At 42.5% G+C, this 20,157-nt stretch overlaps 1 protein-coding gene across 2 annotated transcripts in view; it reads left to right on the top strand.

The window, feature by feature from the left end:
* The first annotated feature begins 236 nt into the window (after nucleotides 1-236).
* The window catches only part of LOC142493698 (elongin-A-like), a 51,370-nt gene continuing 31,449 nt past the window's right edge, over nucleotides 237-20,157 (top strand). For both annotated transcript variants that reach the window (XM_075598174.1, XM_075598173.1), the window contains exons 1-3: nucleotides 237-372; nucleotides 17,948-18,004; nucleotides 19,965-20,077. In XM_075598174.1, coding sequence (XP_075454289.1) covers nucleotides 295-372; nucleotides 17,948-18,004; nucleotides 19,965-20,077 — 248 coding nt within the window. In that variant the 5' untranslated portion in view covers nucleotides 237-294. The remainder of the gene's footprint in view (nucleotides 373-17,947; nucleotides 18,005-19,964; nucleotides 20,078-20,157) is intronic.

The following is a 20,157-nucleotide window of genomic DNA, read 5'->3' as shown; positions in this document are numbered from 1 at the left end:
TCACAATAACGTAATTTGTTTTCGGTCCACGACCCTCAGGTGTAATTTATTGCACTACTTGAAGTTCACAGGTACATTAATAACGCCTGAATAGACTGTTACACAGAGGAATCAGAGGTCACACCTCTCAGACTGCTGCAGACACCCATGTGAGCCCTGCTCCCTGGGACGCGTGCGGCTGTGCCTGAGAGGCTATATAAGGCTCCGCTGGGGGGCGCTGTGCCAGAAAGAGAAGCCGGCGGGTGCGGATTGGGTGTGTGATCCGCGCGGAATCTCACGGAGGGAGCAGCTGACATGGCGGAGGCGCAGAGTGTGCTGCAGAGAGTCTACCAACTCAAAGAGCGCCTGGGCTGTGCACAGGATACTAAAAAGGTATCAATCCCTCGCACATTTGGTAATGCGGAGAGTCTGCACAGAGCTGGGAGGGCAGAACTGCCTGGGTAGGGCACCAGTTTGCATGAGTAAAAAGACACCTGTTCCTTCCCCGTTTACAAACCCCATTCTGTCAGGTACAAGCGACCTCCCTGTCTCATTTGTGGTTTGACTCCTTTGGACTCCTGAATTACAGAACACGCATTGTGGTGTTGGGGGATTTTCCGGTCTTTATTAACATAAACATGCGGATAATGCATTGCACATCAACGTCTCCAGGTCCCAGCATGAAATATTCCCATATTATCACGAATATTGGATATAGTGGGGTATTGGTGGATATGGGTGTTTTGTGCATGCTGGATTGTAGGTCTTGGGGAATGCAGATCCTGCCTATGTTTATACTGGGTGGGATGATGTAAACTTGCAACAGGGGATGGGGGGGGGGGGGGGGAGGGAGTGCAGAGCTGGAAGCCAAGCGAGATCAACTTGCATTCAAATCCAGTACAAGCCTTTTGGTTTGCTGGATCTGAACATTGAAAACAACTGTTACTTTGACTGTCATTTAATGTCATTCCTTTTTAACATACAGATGACTGCATAACATGCTGCAAATTTAAACAATGTTCCTATCAAAATGAGAATTTTATGCAACATAGAAATAAACTGCTCTTTAAATACAATCAATTTGACCCATCTCTAACTTGTTTCATTTTATCACTTGTTCACTGTGTATCTGGAGAAATTGTGACATGATGTAAGATTGCATTTGTACACGCTTATTAATAAATCAATATTAAATAATGTCATATTAGAAATGGCAAATGTATTGCTGAAGTTGGTATCTAGTTATTACATTTCCCTGCATAGGGCCTTATTCCGTGTGCTGTGAATATGCCGTCCCTGTGCCAGTGGAGCTGTGGGCTGAAGTAGTGGCTCAGTTAGTATAGGCACAGACTGAAAGAATAACAATCCACTTCTGTTCCTCAAGCACCAAACCTATTGTGGATTTTTAAAGCTTGTTGGAGCAGGGACTCCCGTTGTCTGTTAAATTCAACATACACCACGTAATATATTGTAATTGTGAAAAGCTTTTGAGAAAGGGACGCAATTCACGAAACGCGTAAAAGTGAATATGTTCTTTTTTTGACCACTCAATAAAATACATTTTTAATACCACTGGATGCAGCTCCCCTTTCTCCCTCTCTGGTTTGGCAGTGCTCCGCCTGTGCCCCCCTTGGGACTACTCTTCTGTACACCACGTAATATATTGTAATTGTGAAAAGCTTTTGTCGCATTGAGAAAAAAGCACCATATGAAAGTTATGAATAACAGAGCTCAGAGCTTCATTGACGTAGACTCGGTACAGTATAGGGCCTTTGAATAATTTTGAGGCTTTAACAACTGTTGCCTGATACGTTTCTGAACTTTGTTGTGTTAAAGCACCTCTGAGGGAATGCCTCTTTATCTATAGGTTAATGATGCCACTATCAGATACCCTACACCAGGGGTCTGCAAACCTGTCCCCAGGAGCCGCACACAGGCCAGCTTCTATGGATATCCCTGTTTCAGCACAGGTGGCACAATCAGTGGCCCAGTCAAGCACTGAGGCACTGATTGAGCCACCTGTGCTGAAACATGGATATCCATAGAAGCTGGCCTGTGTGCGGCTCTTGGGGACAGGTTTGCAGACCCCTGCCCTACACTGATACAGCCCAGGTGTTTGTACACCAGTCACCAGCAAATATATTTGGAGACAAATTTGTCTGTGTAAAAACATAACGGTCTATTGGACGTGTGCAATATTTGGGGAACCTTTCTTGATCCCCCTTGGATCAAACTCTGTATATGAATATTATATTTAAACAGGTTTATTTACTCCCAAATGGGAGTGGTCATCTGATACGATGTGTAATGCAGGGGTGCACAAACTGGGGGCACTAGATTTTATGTGGGGGGAGAGGGGGGCGGAAGTTAGAGGTCCCGTGCTCTTCCCCCTCTGGCATTTAAATGAAATGCCGCGAGGCCTCAATAATACTTGCCTTACCTTCCAGCGACTCGTCAAATGACGCAGCGGGGTCACGTGACCCCACGGCGTCGTCTGGTGTCCGGGCCGGGGAGGGGGGGGTGTGAGGCGCAGAGTAGAGCAGGCAGGGGTGCACACGGGGAAAAGTTTGCACACCCCTGGTGTAATGGACTGAAGCAGATTCATTCATACCTTCGTAGGAGCTAGGCTCCATGTTTAGTGTATTCATGGGATGAGCTGCATCTGTTTGTCCATTATACATAATGTTTTGCAAATAGTAGCTGTTTCATACCAATAGATTGTCTATTCTAAAGTAAATAGAAAATCTAAGCTCTAATAATAGATAGATAACCTGATTAAACAAATGACACACACGATACTTTTTCAACATTTATTTATCCACAAATGATTCACCATTCAATATCCATGTGTCAAAAAGTATGTGAACCTCTAGATTCAGTACCTGTGGCAGCCACTTGAGCAGCAATTACTTCAACGAAGTGTATCCTGTAACTGCTGGTCAGTCTCACACCGGTTCTGAGGCATTTTGTCCAATTCCTCCTTACAGAACTGCTTCAACTCTGTAACATTTGAGGGTTTCCTTGGAGAGCTCGCTTCAGCTCCTGCCACATTTCGATGGGGTTTAAGTCCGGACTTTGACTAGACCATTCTAAAATGCTGAATTTTCTGCAGCCATTCTTTTGTATAGCAACTTGTATGTTTTAGGATCATTGTCTTGCTGTGTGACCCACTTTCGCGTCAACCAACAGACTGATGGCCTGACATTCTCCTCTAGAATCTTGATACAATGCAGAATTCATGGCTGTGTCAATGATAAGCCATCCAGGTCCCTAGGCAGAAAAGCAGCCCCAAATCATCACACTCCCACTACCATGCTTGATGGTTGGGAGGATGGTCTTCTGTTCGAACGCAGTGTTTGGCTTTCACCAAACATATCATTTTACATTTGATGCCAAAAAGTTCTACCTTTGACTCATCTGTCCCGAGAACATTGTTCCAGAAGTTTTGTGGATAATCTGTGCTCTTTGGCGAACTGCATATGGGCAGCAATTTTCTTTAGAGAGAAGTGGGTTCCCTCTGGCCATTCTTCCATGCAAATCATTCTTTGTCAATCTTTTTCTGATGAGTTATGAACACTCACATTAGCCAAGGCGAGCGTGGTCTGCAGATCCTTGGCTGTTACTCTGGGGTTCTTTGTGACTTCCTGGATGACTTGGTGGTTCTTGGCGACATTTTGGTCGGACAACTGCTCCTAGCTAGAGTGACTGGTCTTGAACTTTCTCTATTTGTAGACAATCTGATAGTGGATTGGTGGAGCCCCAAATCCGTAGACATGATTTTGTAACCCTTTTTAGACTGCTTTTCTGAGGCCCCCAGATTTATTTTGATCGTGGCATCGCATGTTTCCACACTATGGTCAAGACCAAACTCAGTTTCTGATCTTTAGATGTGGCCCCCCAAACTCGGGCCTGAAAATCCAACTTATTATTTAAACACCTGATTCTAATTATCCCTTTTAATTTAGCTGATTAAAACCAGGGTATCACTTTTGCACATACCCTGACTCTCTATTACTAATTGTGTTGTCTAATTCATACATAATTTTGTTTCCAAAGACATGGAATTGGGTAATATTAACACTATTGGATATTTAAGAAAAGATTAGTTTGGATTCCAGAAGGTTATCATGGAGAAACTATGGAATTTCTGTAATTATCATTGCGGTTCACAAACATTTTCTCGCCACTAAGGTCCAATCAAATGATGACTGATGCGATCTTGAGTGATTGGCATAAAAGCAGGAATCTGTCATACTTTTGTCATTTTTAAAGGTGCTCTCCCTTATGTCTCCTTAACCTTACAGACCTATACAAACATTCAGTGACTTTCACAAGAACTTGTTGCCCTAATGACATTTCTTGTAATTTTGCCATGTTTAGAACTGAGGGCAGCTAGTGAAGGGGTCAGAGTAATACGATCAGTGCAATGATGCCAACATTCTCCTTGGCAATTTGTCCCCAAAGACTGAATACATTTTTGGCACCCAATCTCCTTGGATCAGTCCTCGTATCTCTTATTTGTTCAAAACATCTAAAGTTAGACTGATTTCTCTGAAGTGCTGTTATGAATATGTAAAGTGTTATCGTATAGATCTGTGACAAGAAGTTAAATGTGTGAAAATGGGAAGCTAGAATTGAACGTAGTAAGTGTTGAGTACTAAAGTCTTTACAAGCTTTATGAAGTATTTGAGTTATTTATGCATACCCCTATTAGACTTTATTGGATTGAATAGTATAGGGGTTTGTCATCTTGTAGTTTAGTGTTGTCATTCTACCATAACTGTAATTTAGTGAGTTAAATTGTTTTTGAGCTCCTGTTAGCCTTTCATACAATACTAAAATGGTTGTATAAGTTTGTTTTGTTATTTCTTTTGCCGGACTCATCTGCAGATTGCAACCGAGAGTGTTTTTTTTGTTTTATTTGTTCAGTGAGGTTTCTTGGCTTCAGATGAGCTTTCGAAGTGTGAGCACATCTGTTATGCACCTGTTTCCCATGCATATACCTACAGTGTCTTTTAATGCACCTCTCCAAATGGTTTAATTCTTTAGCAGTGGAGGAAGATCAATAGACAGACACTAAAGGGGAAGAAATGGAGGGCTCAAATAGAGTTCAAGATTGTAGCAGAGTTAACATCCCATGAGTGCATTTACATGTCATCTATAGGTCCTACAAAAACCTGCTACACCCTTTGATCATATCATTTTGCATAGTGACCTGCTAATAAGAACAGTATGTACCTTATTTATTTTGAGCCTGGCTGTATTAGCAAAGCCTGGATGTGCAAAGTAATGAAGAGAAAGTCAAGACCAGGTTGACCAAATGACTCTTATCTACCATAATTTTCCATCTAAAATTAAAACACTGCTGTCACACCTTTATCTTCTTTTTAACCACTGAAGCCACACATGAGACATACCACAATATACAGTAGCATGAATAATTGTAAAGACTACTAATCTATTTTGTGTGCAGAGGTTAACGTGTTGACGGGGGACCATGACCTCTTTTAGCAAACCTACCTCAGAAGATTGTTTTTGTATCCCTAAAATTGATCTTTGAGGTCCCCTGGCCTTTCTTATTAGCCCTCATTCTGTGAAGAACGCCTTTTTTGTTGTATTTTACCTCCATTCATTCTTACTCCCAAACCTTCACTCTGAAGGAGAAATTGAAGGTGACTGCAGCATGTTGGTGAGATATAGAGTAATTACTGGGACATACTGCATTTCAGCCGAACGTCACCGTAAGTCATTGCTACGAGGGGGACTTACTGCCCTGTATGCCAAGTTACACATTAATTCAGACAATGAATGGATGCCTACATCAATAATAAATTGAGGTGATTTGCCTGCCTGTTAATTTTCTAATTAACTGGAATTTTTTTTTATTTTATTTTTTTTAAACACATCAGTATATCTTCAGGTGTACACAACAGTATTTCTGTACTACATACATACTTGAGTCTTTCTTCAATATGGTGAAAAGCAGGGTAATGCATAGCTAACTATACATTGACAACCTCACTTGCATTGACATTGAGGCATTATTTGTTACTCTGGTTCTCACCACATTGAGTAAAAGCTTTATCACGTGTTCATAACCTTGTTATTGCCTCACTACTTCTCATTAAATAAATCATACTTTTGTTATGGATGTAATTTTCAGTATAATTTGGTGGTGAGATTGGCATTTTCTGTTTACAAAAGTGGGTTGGATAGCTCTTTGTCTGTCATATCAGTGTGTCTGACACCACAAGGATAGGGAGAGAGCAGGCAACTACTACAGGCACTGACGTGTTTTTTTTTATTTTTATTTTTTCAGTTCCATGCCTTTATTCTGCTACACCAATGTAACAATCACAATCTTTTTTTTTTTTTTTAATTTTTTTTAATTAGCACTGCATTGAGAAAAGCACTGTGCAAAAAAAATATTCTGTCCCTGATCTGTAGTGTTTACAACCTCACTTTAATCTGACTAATCAGATGAAAACATGACCTACCCAAATTCACAAGAAGCTGGGTTTACATGCTTCAATGGGAAAGAATAGGGGAATGCAGAAATGGCTATAAATCTGGTTCAATTTGATGTCTTAACTGTCAATATATATCTCTAGATCACTATCAAATATTGTAAATGGAAAAAGATGTGATCCAGAAACTTCATAAAATGGTGCACAGAGATGATAAATATATATACATATATACACGCATACATCCCAGAATCGCTTATTCGAAGGCAATTCCTGCTATCTATGTTTAATGCTAATAAGCGCCACTAAATAGACCATAATGTAAAATTACAGTTCCACTGTCAGAGGCCCAAGCATTCAATCCTAACATGTTCAGCCTAACAAATATACTGACCCAGTCCGGTAAAACAGATCTACACATACATCCATGCAAACCAACGAGAGCCACAACAGATACTGATGAAATATATCTAAAAAATGCATTGAGATGTTAATATTGTAATACATTATAGCAATTTAACGCATATATTTTTATTAACCCTTTAAACCATAGGTATAAATGTGGTTCATTGTACGGTATTGTGTGCACCTAGATTCTTCCTTTTGGTGTGGGAGGCACTAATATTCTCCATACAGTACAATAATGCAAACACAAGATTACTTTTTCGCATATAGATTTATATTTTCTTTCTTGCATATAGATTTTCAGGGGCCATGAATGTCTGTAAACAGTGAAAAATGTATGGAAGTGTGAAGTTATGCAGAGCATTACTTCATATTGTAGCATGTTTTTGGGTTGGTAGAGCATCCCCCAAAGTGACCTTACATATTTAATCTTTCAGTGCTGGTGGTGCTAGCAACACATTTTTGGCTGTTCAGTCACTGTTAAAATATTAAGAATTAAAGAAATTGTAATGACCGCAGTAAACAGGAACAGTTACATATGTTACCCCCTTCACTCCCTGTTTCAGGTTGTGAGGTCAGTCTGTTTCTGCCCAAGAAGCTGGTGGCATTTGCATTGCCCATTTATAGCCCAAAGTAAGCTGAGCTGCCTGTCCTCTGGCATTCCCATACATAGCTTCTGATCTCACTGCAGACTCAGCCATTCCAAGCTCTGTACAGAACAGGAGGCCCTTCCCATAAATGGTTGTCCATGTTTTTACCTATCGGGCATGTGTTTCCATCTCTGTTATCTGCTTCCATGTTGCTCTGCTTTGTGAAATATGCTTTGCTTTCCGATTAAGATGTTTGTACATCTTGCAACAGTCTCTCTTGTTTTAGGGTGGCAATGCAGACCATTTATTTATCTCTATGCAGCGTATACAGAATATAATAATAAATGCAAGCAATGTTCAAACTAATCATTAAAGTAACTTCTGGTATATTACAGAATCATGTGCATTAATACAAATTTTTCCTCCTTATTGTGCAGACATGTACACACTTCTGTACATAGGTTGTTTATCTTCCTACCCTGACAAGCTTACAATCTCATTTTGGTGCCTGATGCACAGAGTAAGTTATGTACTGTACACAAGGTCACAAGCTGGTTTCACCCACTTCATAGCCTGTTTTCTTACCACTAAGCTACAGCGATTTGTTTTGCCTTTTCTATTACCTTTTAAATACATCAAATACTTTCTGTACAGGTATATATTTGACACTTTCAGGAATAATTTATTTCAAATGTTTAGTTTCTTTAATCCTTTTAAAGTTTGCTTAGCCTACGATGTATACCAATTTGTTATGTTATTGGCTGGAAAGATGACTGTACAGTCTGTAATATAAAACTCTGTGATCTGAATCACATTTAATCTCCCAGAGTTTCACACATTTCAGTGCTGATAAGCGTGCCATTCATTTAATAAGCTATTAAGAAAATTAAATATAAAAGGGTGGGGCTCTATTAAATATAAATTGTAGTTATTCTGACTGGTGATATTGGTAGTCCTGGCTTTATAGTAGCAAACCAGATTTCTAAACTTTATCCCATTTTTACTTTCTGGTTGAAAGAAATTGCTGTGCTCAGACAATAAACTTTGTGTGCATTGGCTGTTAATAGTGAGTGGATTAGGGAAGCTCTTGCTGGATTATGTTCAGTACTACATAGAAATGTAAACATCCACAGGTTACGTTTTTGGGGACCATTTTTCTGCAGGGCTAAAGGTTCTGATGCACTCATTACTCTGTTACCATTATTTATATAGAGCAAAGATGTATCCGTACAATACATTGTGATTTAATAGCTTACTGTAATATAATCTACAAAATACAACATTTACACTGATACAAAAGGGGAATAGAGCCATGTCTAAAAGGATTGATAATTGTATAGAAGTTTTGGAAAAAAAATATAGCATGGTTATAGAAAATGTAACGATTACATTCTATCGAATGCTGAAGTCCTGGCAGAATTTCCTTTTACGCAGATAGAACTTTAAGGGACTTGTATCACATACTAACATTGTGTAGGATAGTGGCATAGTGGGTATCTTTACAGAAGGTCAAGTGTCAGGGTAGGTGTAATATCAAGTAAAGTTTGGCGATGAACACCATTTTATCCAGTTTGATTAAATAATCGGGCGCCTACCTTGCCGTGTAGGCTCCACATACAGTCACACCATAATATTTCTTCCCTAGTCATTACATGGCAGTGGGCACCAATGTGTTAAGTCCCATCCTCCAGCTGAGATGGGACAGAAATATCTACCTGTAGGAGGCCCTATAAATTGCCACACTCCAGTGACCATTCCTGTCTGCTAGCCTGTCCCAGCTACTGGACTCAAGTCCTCTGTTTGTGAACCAGATCAATGTCGTTTTTTTTTTTTTTTGGTCCTGTCATACTAAGTTACATTTTTTTTCCCCCCCCCCCCTCTAGCTTTGCCTTACCCCACTACCTTTTTTTTGTAGTTCATCCAGGGGAGATCTTGGCCTTTCCCTGATTTTTCATCCTACTGGTGTTGCTGCTCAGGGGAGTTTATTCAGGATATGCTGCCATGCCACACAAGCTATACCTTCAGATGGCCAGGAATGCTCTCCCATTTGGGACCAGGACAAGCTCATGTCACCCTTCTGCTGAGTACCAGTTGCTGCTCTGACCTGTCTAATCAGGTGGGGACAGACTCAGCACCTGTTTTTCTCCTGCCACCAGTGCAGTTTGCCCTCTGTGTCCTCCAGAGAGTTACGTGGCTTGACGTCAAGTGGGGTAAAGGAAGGATAGGAATCTGCCTACGTGGAGCTGTTTGCTGCCCTTCCTGGCTAAGGTCTGAGGCAGATCGCACAGGAGGCGTTCTGGAACAGACTAACCAGCACCAACATGGCGTTGCATCTATAGGTGGTTTGCACACATACCCAAGGGAGTGCAATTTTTTTGTTGTTCAGAGAAGTACTTGTGATTCTTGTGCTCAGTACCACAGGTAATTCGATCAGGAGTTTCAAGTCTGGTGGAGCCCACCTTCGGCAGAAAAGCTACAAAGAAGTATTGCTCAGTGTGTGACAAACTGGCGCCCCAAAATAAAAACTCTGCTAGGACTGCCTAGAGGAGGCAGCTAGAGCAGCGGTGCACAAACTGGGGGGCGCAAGATTATGTAGCGGGGGCGCGGGCTGCTTGCAGGGAAACCTGGAGGCGGGCAGAGCTGTGCACGGGCGGCCAGAAGCTCCGTGCTGCTGCTTCTATGTGTCTGTGTCTTGCAGAGGGGGCGGGGCTTCTCTCTGCACACAGACAGCCCCTCGTTCTCTTCCTGTCTGCTTCCCGCACCAGTTTTCAGCAGCATGGGGGGTTGGGGGGTTGGGGGATCGGAGCATGTCGCCCCCCCCCCCGGTGAAATTGTGTGACTGATTGTGTGTGTGTGTGGTGATGTGTGTGTGTGTGTGGGGGGGATTTGCGTGTGTGTGTGGGGGGGATTTGCGTGTGTGTGTGGGGGGGATTTGCTTGTGTGTGTGTGGGGGATTTGCGTGTGTCTGGGGGGGGGGGTGTGGGGGGGGGGGGATTGAGTGTGTGTGTGTGTGGGTGGGGATTGTGTGTGTGGGGGGGGGATTGTGTGTGTGTGTGGGGGGGAGATTGTGGGATTGTGTGTGTGTGTGTGTGTGTGTATGTGGGGATTGATTGAGAGAGAGAGTGTGTGTGTTGTAATGCAGTGGTGCGCAAAGTGGGGGGGCAATGAGGCGCAAGATTAGGGGGGGCACAGGCGGCGTGCGGCAAAAACTGGGTGCGCGGGCCGGCAGACGCTGTGCACGGGAGGACGAAAAAGCTGTGCGCGTGGGGCGGCCATGCAGATGTGCGCGGGCAGCCGAAGATGTATGCGGGTGACTGAACAGGATAGTGCAGGTGGCGGCCACGTGATGGTGTGTGTGCGCACGCGCAGGGGCTTCGGAGGTACGAGGAGGAGCACACCCGAGCACGGTGAAGTCAAACGTCCCTCCCGGTGTCTGCCCTGCAATAGCGCTGTGGTCCTGCTCTCCTCCGCTGGCAACCTGCTTAGCTGCGATCCTCTGCAAGTGAAAGGGTCGGCTGCCATTATATCACTCATACTATGGATGTACAGAAATAATAAAAAAGAAAGTGAAAACACAACATTGAAAACGGAAAAAAAATAATACTGTAGGAGGGAGTTTGGATGACAATGGGGATAGCAAGACAAAAAGCATGGAGGGGGAGGAAGAAAAAAAAGTGCGGGGGGGAGAGGGAAGGGAGGTAGCAAAGAGGTGGATGAATGCCCCCCAAAAGTATTGCCTTTGTGCACGTACGCTCTCCCAAGCTTGGCGCTTGGGGAGACAAACAAAATTGACTTTGATGTGCGCTCAGCAGCAGTCAATACACACAGCCACACACAAACACACACACAGCCCCAATCCACGCTTGCAAAATTATGCAGGACACCCTGTGCTCATGCTTGGAGAGTTGGTGATGTCACCGCTCTCAGCGGCAGCGTGGACGCAGCCTAATTTTGCAAGCGCGAGCTGTTGAAATATGTAAGTATTTAGACATATTTGGATTTACGGTATATTGTATACTGTTTAATAAAGGTTTTTTTTTTTTTTTTCATGTGATTTTGATTACATCAGGCAGGGGGGGGGTCCGAGAAATTTTATGGATGAAAAGGGGGGCTCGGCATAAAAAGTTTGCTCACTCCTGAGCTAGAGAACAGTCTATGGCAAATTTCTTTAACCAAATGAAGAATGCAATTACACATGGCATTGAAGCTGCATCGTTCCAGTCCAGAAACAAGGGTCATTAGCAGACTAGGTCTCTTGCTTGTCTAGATGGTCCACTGCTGTCTTTGTTAGAAGAGGAACAGTACAGGACATTTGAGATGGAGCTCAATGTATCTGAAGATAATGGACCGGGGGATACGATGTCCTTTGATCTCTACCTAGTTGAACCCCCTGATAAAGACAGTCTGGGAAATTCTGGAGACTGAGGATTCAGTCCAAGCTCCTGATCTGAAAGACTGTATGTTTAGAGGATGGCAAAGAAAGCACTGAACCTTTATGGTCCATGAAGTGATCAAGGATATCCTTAAAGTGGGCACCATCCTATAGTGTCAATCAGCAGGAAATGTATATGGATGTACCCCTTCGAAGATGAGAGGTATGAGCCTATCCACCGAAGTTGACACGATGACTTGTACATTTGCGAGAAGGACAACATTGCTGGTAGGTGACTAGGCTTCCTTTCGTGATCTGATAGTGTTGAGAAAATCAGTCACTAGCAATAACTGCCATTTTTTTTAAAGCAAATAAAATGTGCATCACCAACGTTAAGGAAGCTCTGAGTCAAGAGCTCTTCAATCATTGTGTTGTCAGAAATAAAATTAGTCACCGACTTCATGTCAGACGTTGCTGGATGCAGTGAGGTTGGCAGCCAGATTTTTGGTCTGATCTGTAGCAGCTAGAAGAGCCTCTTGGCTTTGTCCATGGTTGTCAGATTCCTCCTGGAAGAATAATCTCTGCCTGCTCCCATTGGAAGGCCATCTACTCTGATCAAACTTGATGCCATCATTGAAAAGACTTCTGGGTGCAAAAGTGTACTCTTGCCTCGGGAAAGAAGGGGGAGTTGATTTGTAGGAGCTGTGAGCTGTGGTAAGGCTCAGATTGACCGTATTAGCGCTTGGAACGCTGCGGTAGGAGGAACAGTGCGTGTGTGTAAGCCAAGTGCTGGATATTGAATCAAAATTGGAGACTGCTGAAGGATCAGTTTCCAAGACTAGGTGAGTCCTTAGTTTTAGTACTACATGTGAGAGAGGATCTATATAAATTAGGGTGTATATTTTGTTTTTATAAAATTAGCTCGGTGATTACCCTTCCGGAAACAGAATCTTCGAAGGGTACTGGGGAATCCCTGCAGCATAAGAGGAAAGCCACTAAAAAAAATGGGAAAGAAGCTGTGTGAAGATTGCCTTAAGGCGGCAGCAGTGGATTCTAACGAGCAGATGAGCACCTTCCTTGTACTAATGAAGGAGGCAGTTAAGCAGAGCGTGTATGCTGCGGTACAACAAGCAGTTAACCCTGCGCAACAAAAGGTCAAGATCCCAAACCAGTTTGGATAAGGGAAAAAGCTTTTTCATCTGATGAATCAGACATAGAATGCATTCAGGTGTCAGAAGGTAAATTAGATTCATCAGATCAAGATATTCAGGAGGATGAATTTGATGTAGAAATGGTGGATCCTCTCATCAAAGCCATGAGACAGGCTTTAGAATGGGAAGACACTGAAGAGTTGACTCAGAGAAAAGATAAATTATTTGGGTCAAGACAGAAAAAAAGTAGAGTTTTCCCTGTACATCAGGACCTTATTCAATCAGAACTGGCGCGGCCAGACGCCAAACTATATATACCAAAAAGATTTGGGAAAATGTATCAGTTTCCACAGGAAGAGGTCAAATTTTGGGAAGCCAGCCCAAAGGTGGATGCTGCTATATCTAGAATAGCAAGGACCACAATTCCAATAGAAGAATCTGCAACCTTGAAAGACACTATGGATAGGAAAATGGATTGCGTATTAAGGCATACGTCACAGCGGGAACAGCCTTGTAAGCCAGCCATAGCAACTACATCTGCGGCAAGGGCAATGCGTGTCTGGATTGCCAACATAGAAGAGGCACTAGACAAAGGTGTAAAAAGAAGTTCTATCCTAAAGGCAATCTGAAGTAAAGTGGGCGACAGACTACATAGCGGAGGCTTCTTTGGATGCGGTCAGATTAGCAGCTAAATCTATGGCCTTAGCAGTGTCAGCAAGAAGGGCGTTATGGCTAAGACAATGGATGGCGGACGCAGCGTCAAAGAATAGCCTATGCGGATTACCCTTTGAAAGAGCATTCCTTTTTGGCAACAAGTTGGATGCTATAATAACGAAAGCATCAGGAGGTAAGAGTATTTTTTTTGCCCCAGGAAAACAGGAACAGAAGATTCGGTTTCCAGCAATCTGATAGAAATCAGTACAAAGAGGCAAAAGCATATAGACCTGGCAGATCGTTTTCAAGGCAAAGATGGAGAGGCGGTCAGAACCGGCTTTTTCGAGGCGCCAGAGGAAGAGGATCATTTGCCAAGAACAAATTCGCATGAAGGTCAAAGGGCCCAGCAGTTGCCAGTGGGGAGGAAGACTGATGCAGTTTTCTGTAACATGGGCCCAAACAATACAGGACAAATGGGTATTGGAAACCATTCGTCAGGGATACAGCATAGAGTTCAAAGAAATGCCAAGAAGAAATATATGCCTAACAAGTGTACAGTCCAGGGCAAAAAGGCAAATGAATTCAGTTTGAAAGAAATTACTACAAGCAGAAGTAATAACGAAGGTACCTCAGGAAGACAGAGGAAGTGGAATTTATTCCAGAATATTCCTAGTACAAAAGTCTTCAGGAGATTACATAGCAATCCTAGACCTGAGAAAGGTAAATACATTCTTGAAAATAAGAAAATTCAAGATGGTGTCTTTGAACCTTATCATTTAGGAGGTACAACCAGGAGACTGGATGGTATTGATAGATTTCAGGGACGCTTATCTACACGTACCCGTATCAAGGAGACACCAAAGATTCCTACGGTTCGCAGTGAACCAACATCATTATCAGTACACAGCACTGCCATTCGGTCTGGTGACCTCTCCTAGGACATTTACAAAAGTTTTAGCCCCATTAGTGGCAGAAATGAGAGAGTAGAAATATACCCATACCTGGTCAAGCAGCATCTAAACCAACAATTTCACAATGGATAGTGGCATGTATTAAAAAAAGCTTATGAGAGCAAAGGACAAGATGAACCTTTGAACATTAAAGCTCATTAGGGAAGGGCCATGTCTACGTCATGGGCATTCAAAACTCTGGCAACACCAGGGCAGATAATAATAATAACATGTTCTTGTATAGCGCTGCTAATTGTATGCAGCGCTTTACAGAGACATTTTTGCAGACACAGGTCCTGCCCCGTAGAGCTTACAATCTATGTTTTTGGTGCCTGAGGCACAGGGAGATAAAGTGCCCACGGTCACAAGGAGCCGACACGGGAATTGAACCAGGCTCCCCTGCAGCAATCTGTGTCAGTCGGTGTCTTTACTCACTAAGCCACTCCTCCCATATGCAGATATGCAAAGCAGCAGTCTGGTCCTCGTTCAATACATTTTTGAAATACTACAGACTAGACGTACAATCAGCTGATGCAAGATTTGGGTGTAGAGTTCTACAATCTGTAGTGAAATAAAGTGTAAAGTGAATTAATAAAAGTCAACTGATAATGGCATTGACTGGTGGTTTATTCTTTGTGTCCCTCCCTAATTTGTCACTGCTGGGGTATGTCCCAAAGGTGCCCACTGCCAGGGTGATCAGGAAAGAAGAAAATTTAAAACTTACCGTAATTTTCTTTTCCTGGAACCATGGCAGTGGGCACATAGGCATTAGACATACATAGGGAGGGTAACTATGTGCCCACTGCCATGGTTCCAGGAAAAGAAAATTACGGTAAGTTGTTTTAAATTTTCTTCTTTCCTGATCACTGTTCTGATGAGGGTAACATGAGAAGAATTTTTAAGCTTTGCAACACAAGACATTGATAAGCTGGTGAAAGCTGTAATGGAGGTCAAATAGCCTATAAGCAGGGTTGTATGTTCATTGGTTCACATACATGAAGCCTTCACAGTGCATATAGCAATCGAAGTGACGGCATCCAAACCTATTATACACTCGGCATCCAAGCTATCCTTATCGAGACTATTTAGCCAAATGTACCCATTTGATCCAGAGGGTACAATGTTTGGGATTGCCCTACAAAGGTACACATACCAATAGCTAGACTATCCAGAAGATTGGATACTTTACTGGAGGGGTGCGCAAACTGGGAGGGGCCATCCCCCTGCGGCTATAAGATTTTTTTTTTTTTTTTTTTATGGCGGCGCATACAGGGGGCCCCGCCTTCTTTCCCAAGGCATTTAAATTAAATGTTGAGACAGCGTGAGGCCTCTGTACTTTCTCCTACCATGACTCAGACCTGTTGCTGTGGCGACGCTGGGTCACGTGACATGACTTTGCACGAGCAAAGTAGGAGCTGTGGCAGGGGGACGATGCGCAGAAACGTTGCACACCCACGTTGCACACCCCTGCTTTACTAGATGGATCAAGCTTCTGGGATCCAATGGGTGTTGGCAGAATGTGCGTGGAGAAAAGTATTTGACTTCAGTGACACTAGTCAAGCAAAGTGTGACATCAGCCTGCTTTACCAGGTCACTTAGAGCAGCGGTGCGCAAACTGGGGGGCGCAAGACTGCCGGTGGTGGGGCGCGGGGTTTACAGAGGCCCCGCGCGCTTCCCGAAGGCACTTAAATTAAGTGCTGGGGGAGCTGCAGGGCCTCTGTAAATCTTTACTTACCTAGGCTCCGGCTGCTTCCTTCCTGCGTCGCCATGGCAACAAGGCATCAAATGACACAGCGAGGTCATGTGACGTCACGTTGCTATGGCAACGTGATGCCGGAGCGCAGGTAAGTGGGGGTTAGGGGGGCGCGGGTGTGAGGGGACCGCCGGCAGGGGGGCGCAGGGAAAAAAGTTTGCGCCCCCCTGATTAGAGCATGGTAACTCTCATCACAAGTTCCCAGTGATGGCATCTTTAAACTATTTCCTCTAATTTGCCTGGGCATAGACTACTGTACTTGTGATGCGTCCATGGTTTTCACCTGCCTAACAGCCAAATGCATGGTCCTCAATATGAGCCTGCACTGAATTATACCTCAAAGCATAGATAGCAGTTGCTGCTTCTAACCACAAACTTTGCACCTTTATTATTCGGAGCAGAACTTTTAAAAACTGGTGGACAAGTTGGCAGTTGACGAGGCAAGAGCCTTACCCCAACACAGAAGCTACCAAAACCCACAAATTAAAAATAAAATAAATAAATAAAATTATTCCATGGCCCAGGTTCTTCACAGAAAGAATACAGGTCATACAGGTCATACAAGAGTTTGAGGGCAGTGGACATCCAGGACGAGGTGATGAAGGTTAATGGGTGGCTATCTTCCAGAGAAACATCTTTCTGATGCCAGATTTCCAAGAGGTCGGCAAATAGGAGGAAGACTGAAATTTTGCTGCATAATGGCAGCAGATAATTGATCCCAAAGACCACCAGCTGGCAGAGGTGACTGCCGACAGTGACCTGATAGGGGAGTAGATGTGTTCTTTCCCTGCAGATGGCCCAAAGGGATTAACGCTGCGTGGTCCCATTCAGAAGCCTGGAACCCTGCAGTGGTAATCTTTCTTGGCTGCGAGATCTGCATCCGCACTGCAGCCACACCGGCACAGTGAAAATCATAGCACAGAGGACCAAGTCTGGCTACAGCTGTATGTATGTAGGGTTTCTTCCTGTTCTACCTCAGGAGGTGGAGTCTATAACCCATATTGCTGCTTGATTGCTTGAAGGAAAATACATATTCCCTTTCAGGTCCTGATTCATTTTTATGGCATCTGGTCTTCCCACTTATGATGGCAGCATATGTAAATGGCTAATTGGTAGAAAAATTTGGTATAAAAATGTGGATTAACAATTTTTATGTAGATGGAAGTCTAAAGAAACAATTGTTTTGTGATCTACGTTCATCCTTTTTGCATTTAGTTTAATTTCCCTCCCTTGACGTACTGCCCTTAAGCTAGTTTAATGAATCTGGACAGTTTATTTAAATGCTATTTAATAAATATTTGTCCACTGACACCGTCCTTGCCAAAGAACCGGTAATATCTGGGTTTTTGGAAACCAACAGGGTCTAGAGTGCATACAGTATGTTTCAGTGGCTCTGCTGTTAGACTTTCTTCCTGTCAGGAAATTATAAGTCATGCTGGAAATGTCGTTTATTTTCTAGTAGCCGGGGCAAACGTGTTTAATTGTGTGATTTTATTTCTTCAGCTCACCTTTTCGGTGAGACATTAAGGAAGCTGAATTAATGTGGTAATGTTTTCCCTAAACTGATATCAGACATTCATGTTTGTGTGTTCACATTGTAATAATGTACTGTACTTCCTATTCTAGATTGCCAAAGCACTTAAAAGCCTGCAGGAGCTGAACATATCTCTGGATATCCTTGTGGTAAGTGGTCAAATGACTGAAATCTCTACTTTGGCAAACATTGATATTAAAAGGTTCTCGCAAAAATACTGAAAATTAAACCTGTTGCAATGTTGGGCTTTCTACACAGGTGTGTGTCTTTTTTTTTTTTTTTTTTTTTTAATATTTTTTTTTTTTTTTTTTGAAGCAACAATTCAGGTCTGTCTTCTTTAAAGATTGAAAGACCTGTTAGAAGTTCTGTTTCCAGTAGTTTTTGTACATTTAGTTCTGGGGATATTGACAAATGTGTCCAGCAGATGTTTGATTTTACCGTAATACATTTGAATACAAGGGCAAACATTAAAAACTCCTTTCTTTTTAATTGATACAGAAAGTGCCTATACCATGGGAACAAGGCTACCATGCTGTAACTGCTAAGAGGTCTGCAGTGCACAATGTTGCAGGCCTACCTGGCAGTGAATGGGTTAAAAAATGCTAACCTAATATTTCTGGAACCACCGTCAAAAAGGCAATGTTCTGCTTCTAAACATTCTTCTTTGCTCTTTGCACTGCATGACCGCAATAAACAATTGGATAATCTCCTCCTTAGCTGAGCGGAACAGAAAAAAACTCATTCCACACTTATATATAAGACACTACCTTCAACAAAGCTTTTTTTTTTCCCCTCGTGTGTGAGCTGAGCAAACTTACCTTTGTTTTTAAGAGATTAAAGACCACCATAGTGGGAGACTATTCCAAAATTATTAATATCAAGATTTAAGTATAATATCCTTATGATTTAGTTAAAAAAATAAAAAGTTCTCATTGTGTAGTGTATCCATGCAAGTCTTTCCACAAGCCTCAGCAAGTCTTCTGTGGAAATTTTCCATGGCGTTTTGGTGCCTTGCGCTTTGGGAGTGTCCGGTGACATTCACTTCTGCACTGGTACCTGTCACTTCAAGGATTTTGACAGGGGTCTCTGTATGCACTGGTCTGTTCTTGGCATCAGAGACCAGTTCAGATGGTGAAGTCCCCGGCCGAAATACCATAAATGACCAGTACGGAGTAGGGAAGTGACGTCACCTGACACTCCTGAAGGGCGAGACATTAAGATGCCAGAAGACTTGCTGAGACTAGAATGGATTACTGTACAATGAGCATTCTCATTCTTACTGTAGTGTGAGGGCATTATAGACCTGCGATTTTTAAATATTTTTGACTACAGTATCTCTATCGTATCCCTTGAATCAAAGGTAATAAAGCGAGCAGTCAAAGGGCACTGGATGCTCTGTGAAACAAAATGTACTCTCTCTCGGTCCAATTATCCACCTGGACCCAACAAAACTTACCATAGAGGCCTGGAAATTAGAAGGAAAATACTAGAGGAAAGGAGGAGTCTCTCAAAAAAAAATAAAAGTTTTAAAGCTCTGGTAAAAGTTTAGAATAGTTCAACCTCCAGAATTTGACCTGAGCTCAAAATAAAGCAAAACTTTGATTGCAAGCATTTTCCAATTCCTTCAGGAAAGCTGTGACTGATCCATCTGTAAGTTCCTTGAAGGTACAAGTGGCAGCTCTGGGGAATCCTCCAAAAACACCTTGCCAACAACAACCTGAACATCTGACTTATGCAGCTTATCAAGAGAAACCACAAATTAAACTATTTGTTCCAATTTGGGATCTGTATCCTATTTAGCGAACAGAAGTCTGAAAATGTTGATGCTTAAATAGACTTTTCTCATTTCTATCATACATACAGTATAGGGAGTGGAGTGCCCGCTTTTCCCCCTCCCACTCAGCTAAGGAAAGAAATTATCAGTAAGAAGAACTCTTCTGCTTTCTCAGTTGGTGCATACAGCTTTAGCAGATGTTTTTGAAAGCATTCATGTGTTAACTTGCATTAATGGGGGTAATAACAATTTGTATAACAGTTACTGTTTGCCTTCCTTTTTAGTCCGTGATAAACAAACTAATGTAATGTAACATATTTAACTGTTTTTCGAAGGAAACTGGAATTGGAAAAATTGTTAATGGTTTTCGGAAACACGCAGATGTGGGGGATGTTGCTAAATCTCTTGTCAACCATTGGAAGAAGCTTGTTCCTGAAGGGAAAGAACAGTAAGTGTAACTTTAAATTGGTATGCATATTAAAGCTTTACTAGAGCTATACAAGGAATTTAAAAATTTGTGTGTCTGTA

Source organism: Ascaphus truei, chromosome 4 (assembly GCF_040206685.1).
Source record: "Ascaphus truei isolate aAscTru1 chromosome 4, aAscTru1.hap1, whole genome shotgun sequence".
NCBI classification, from domain to species: Eukaryota; Metazoa; Chordata; class Amphibia; order Anura; family Ascaphidae; genus Ascaphus; species Ascaphus truei.
This window is presented reverse-complemented; position numbering and strand designations above follow the sequence as displayed.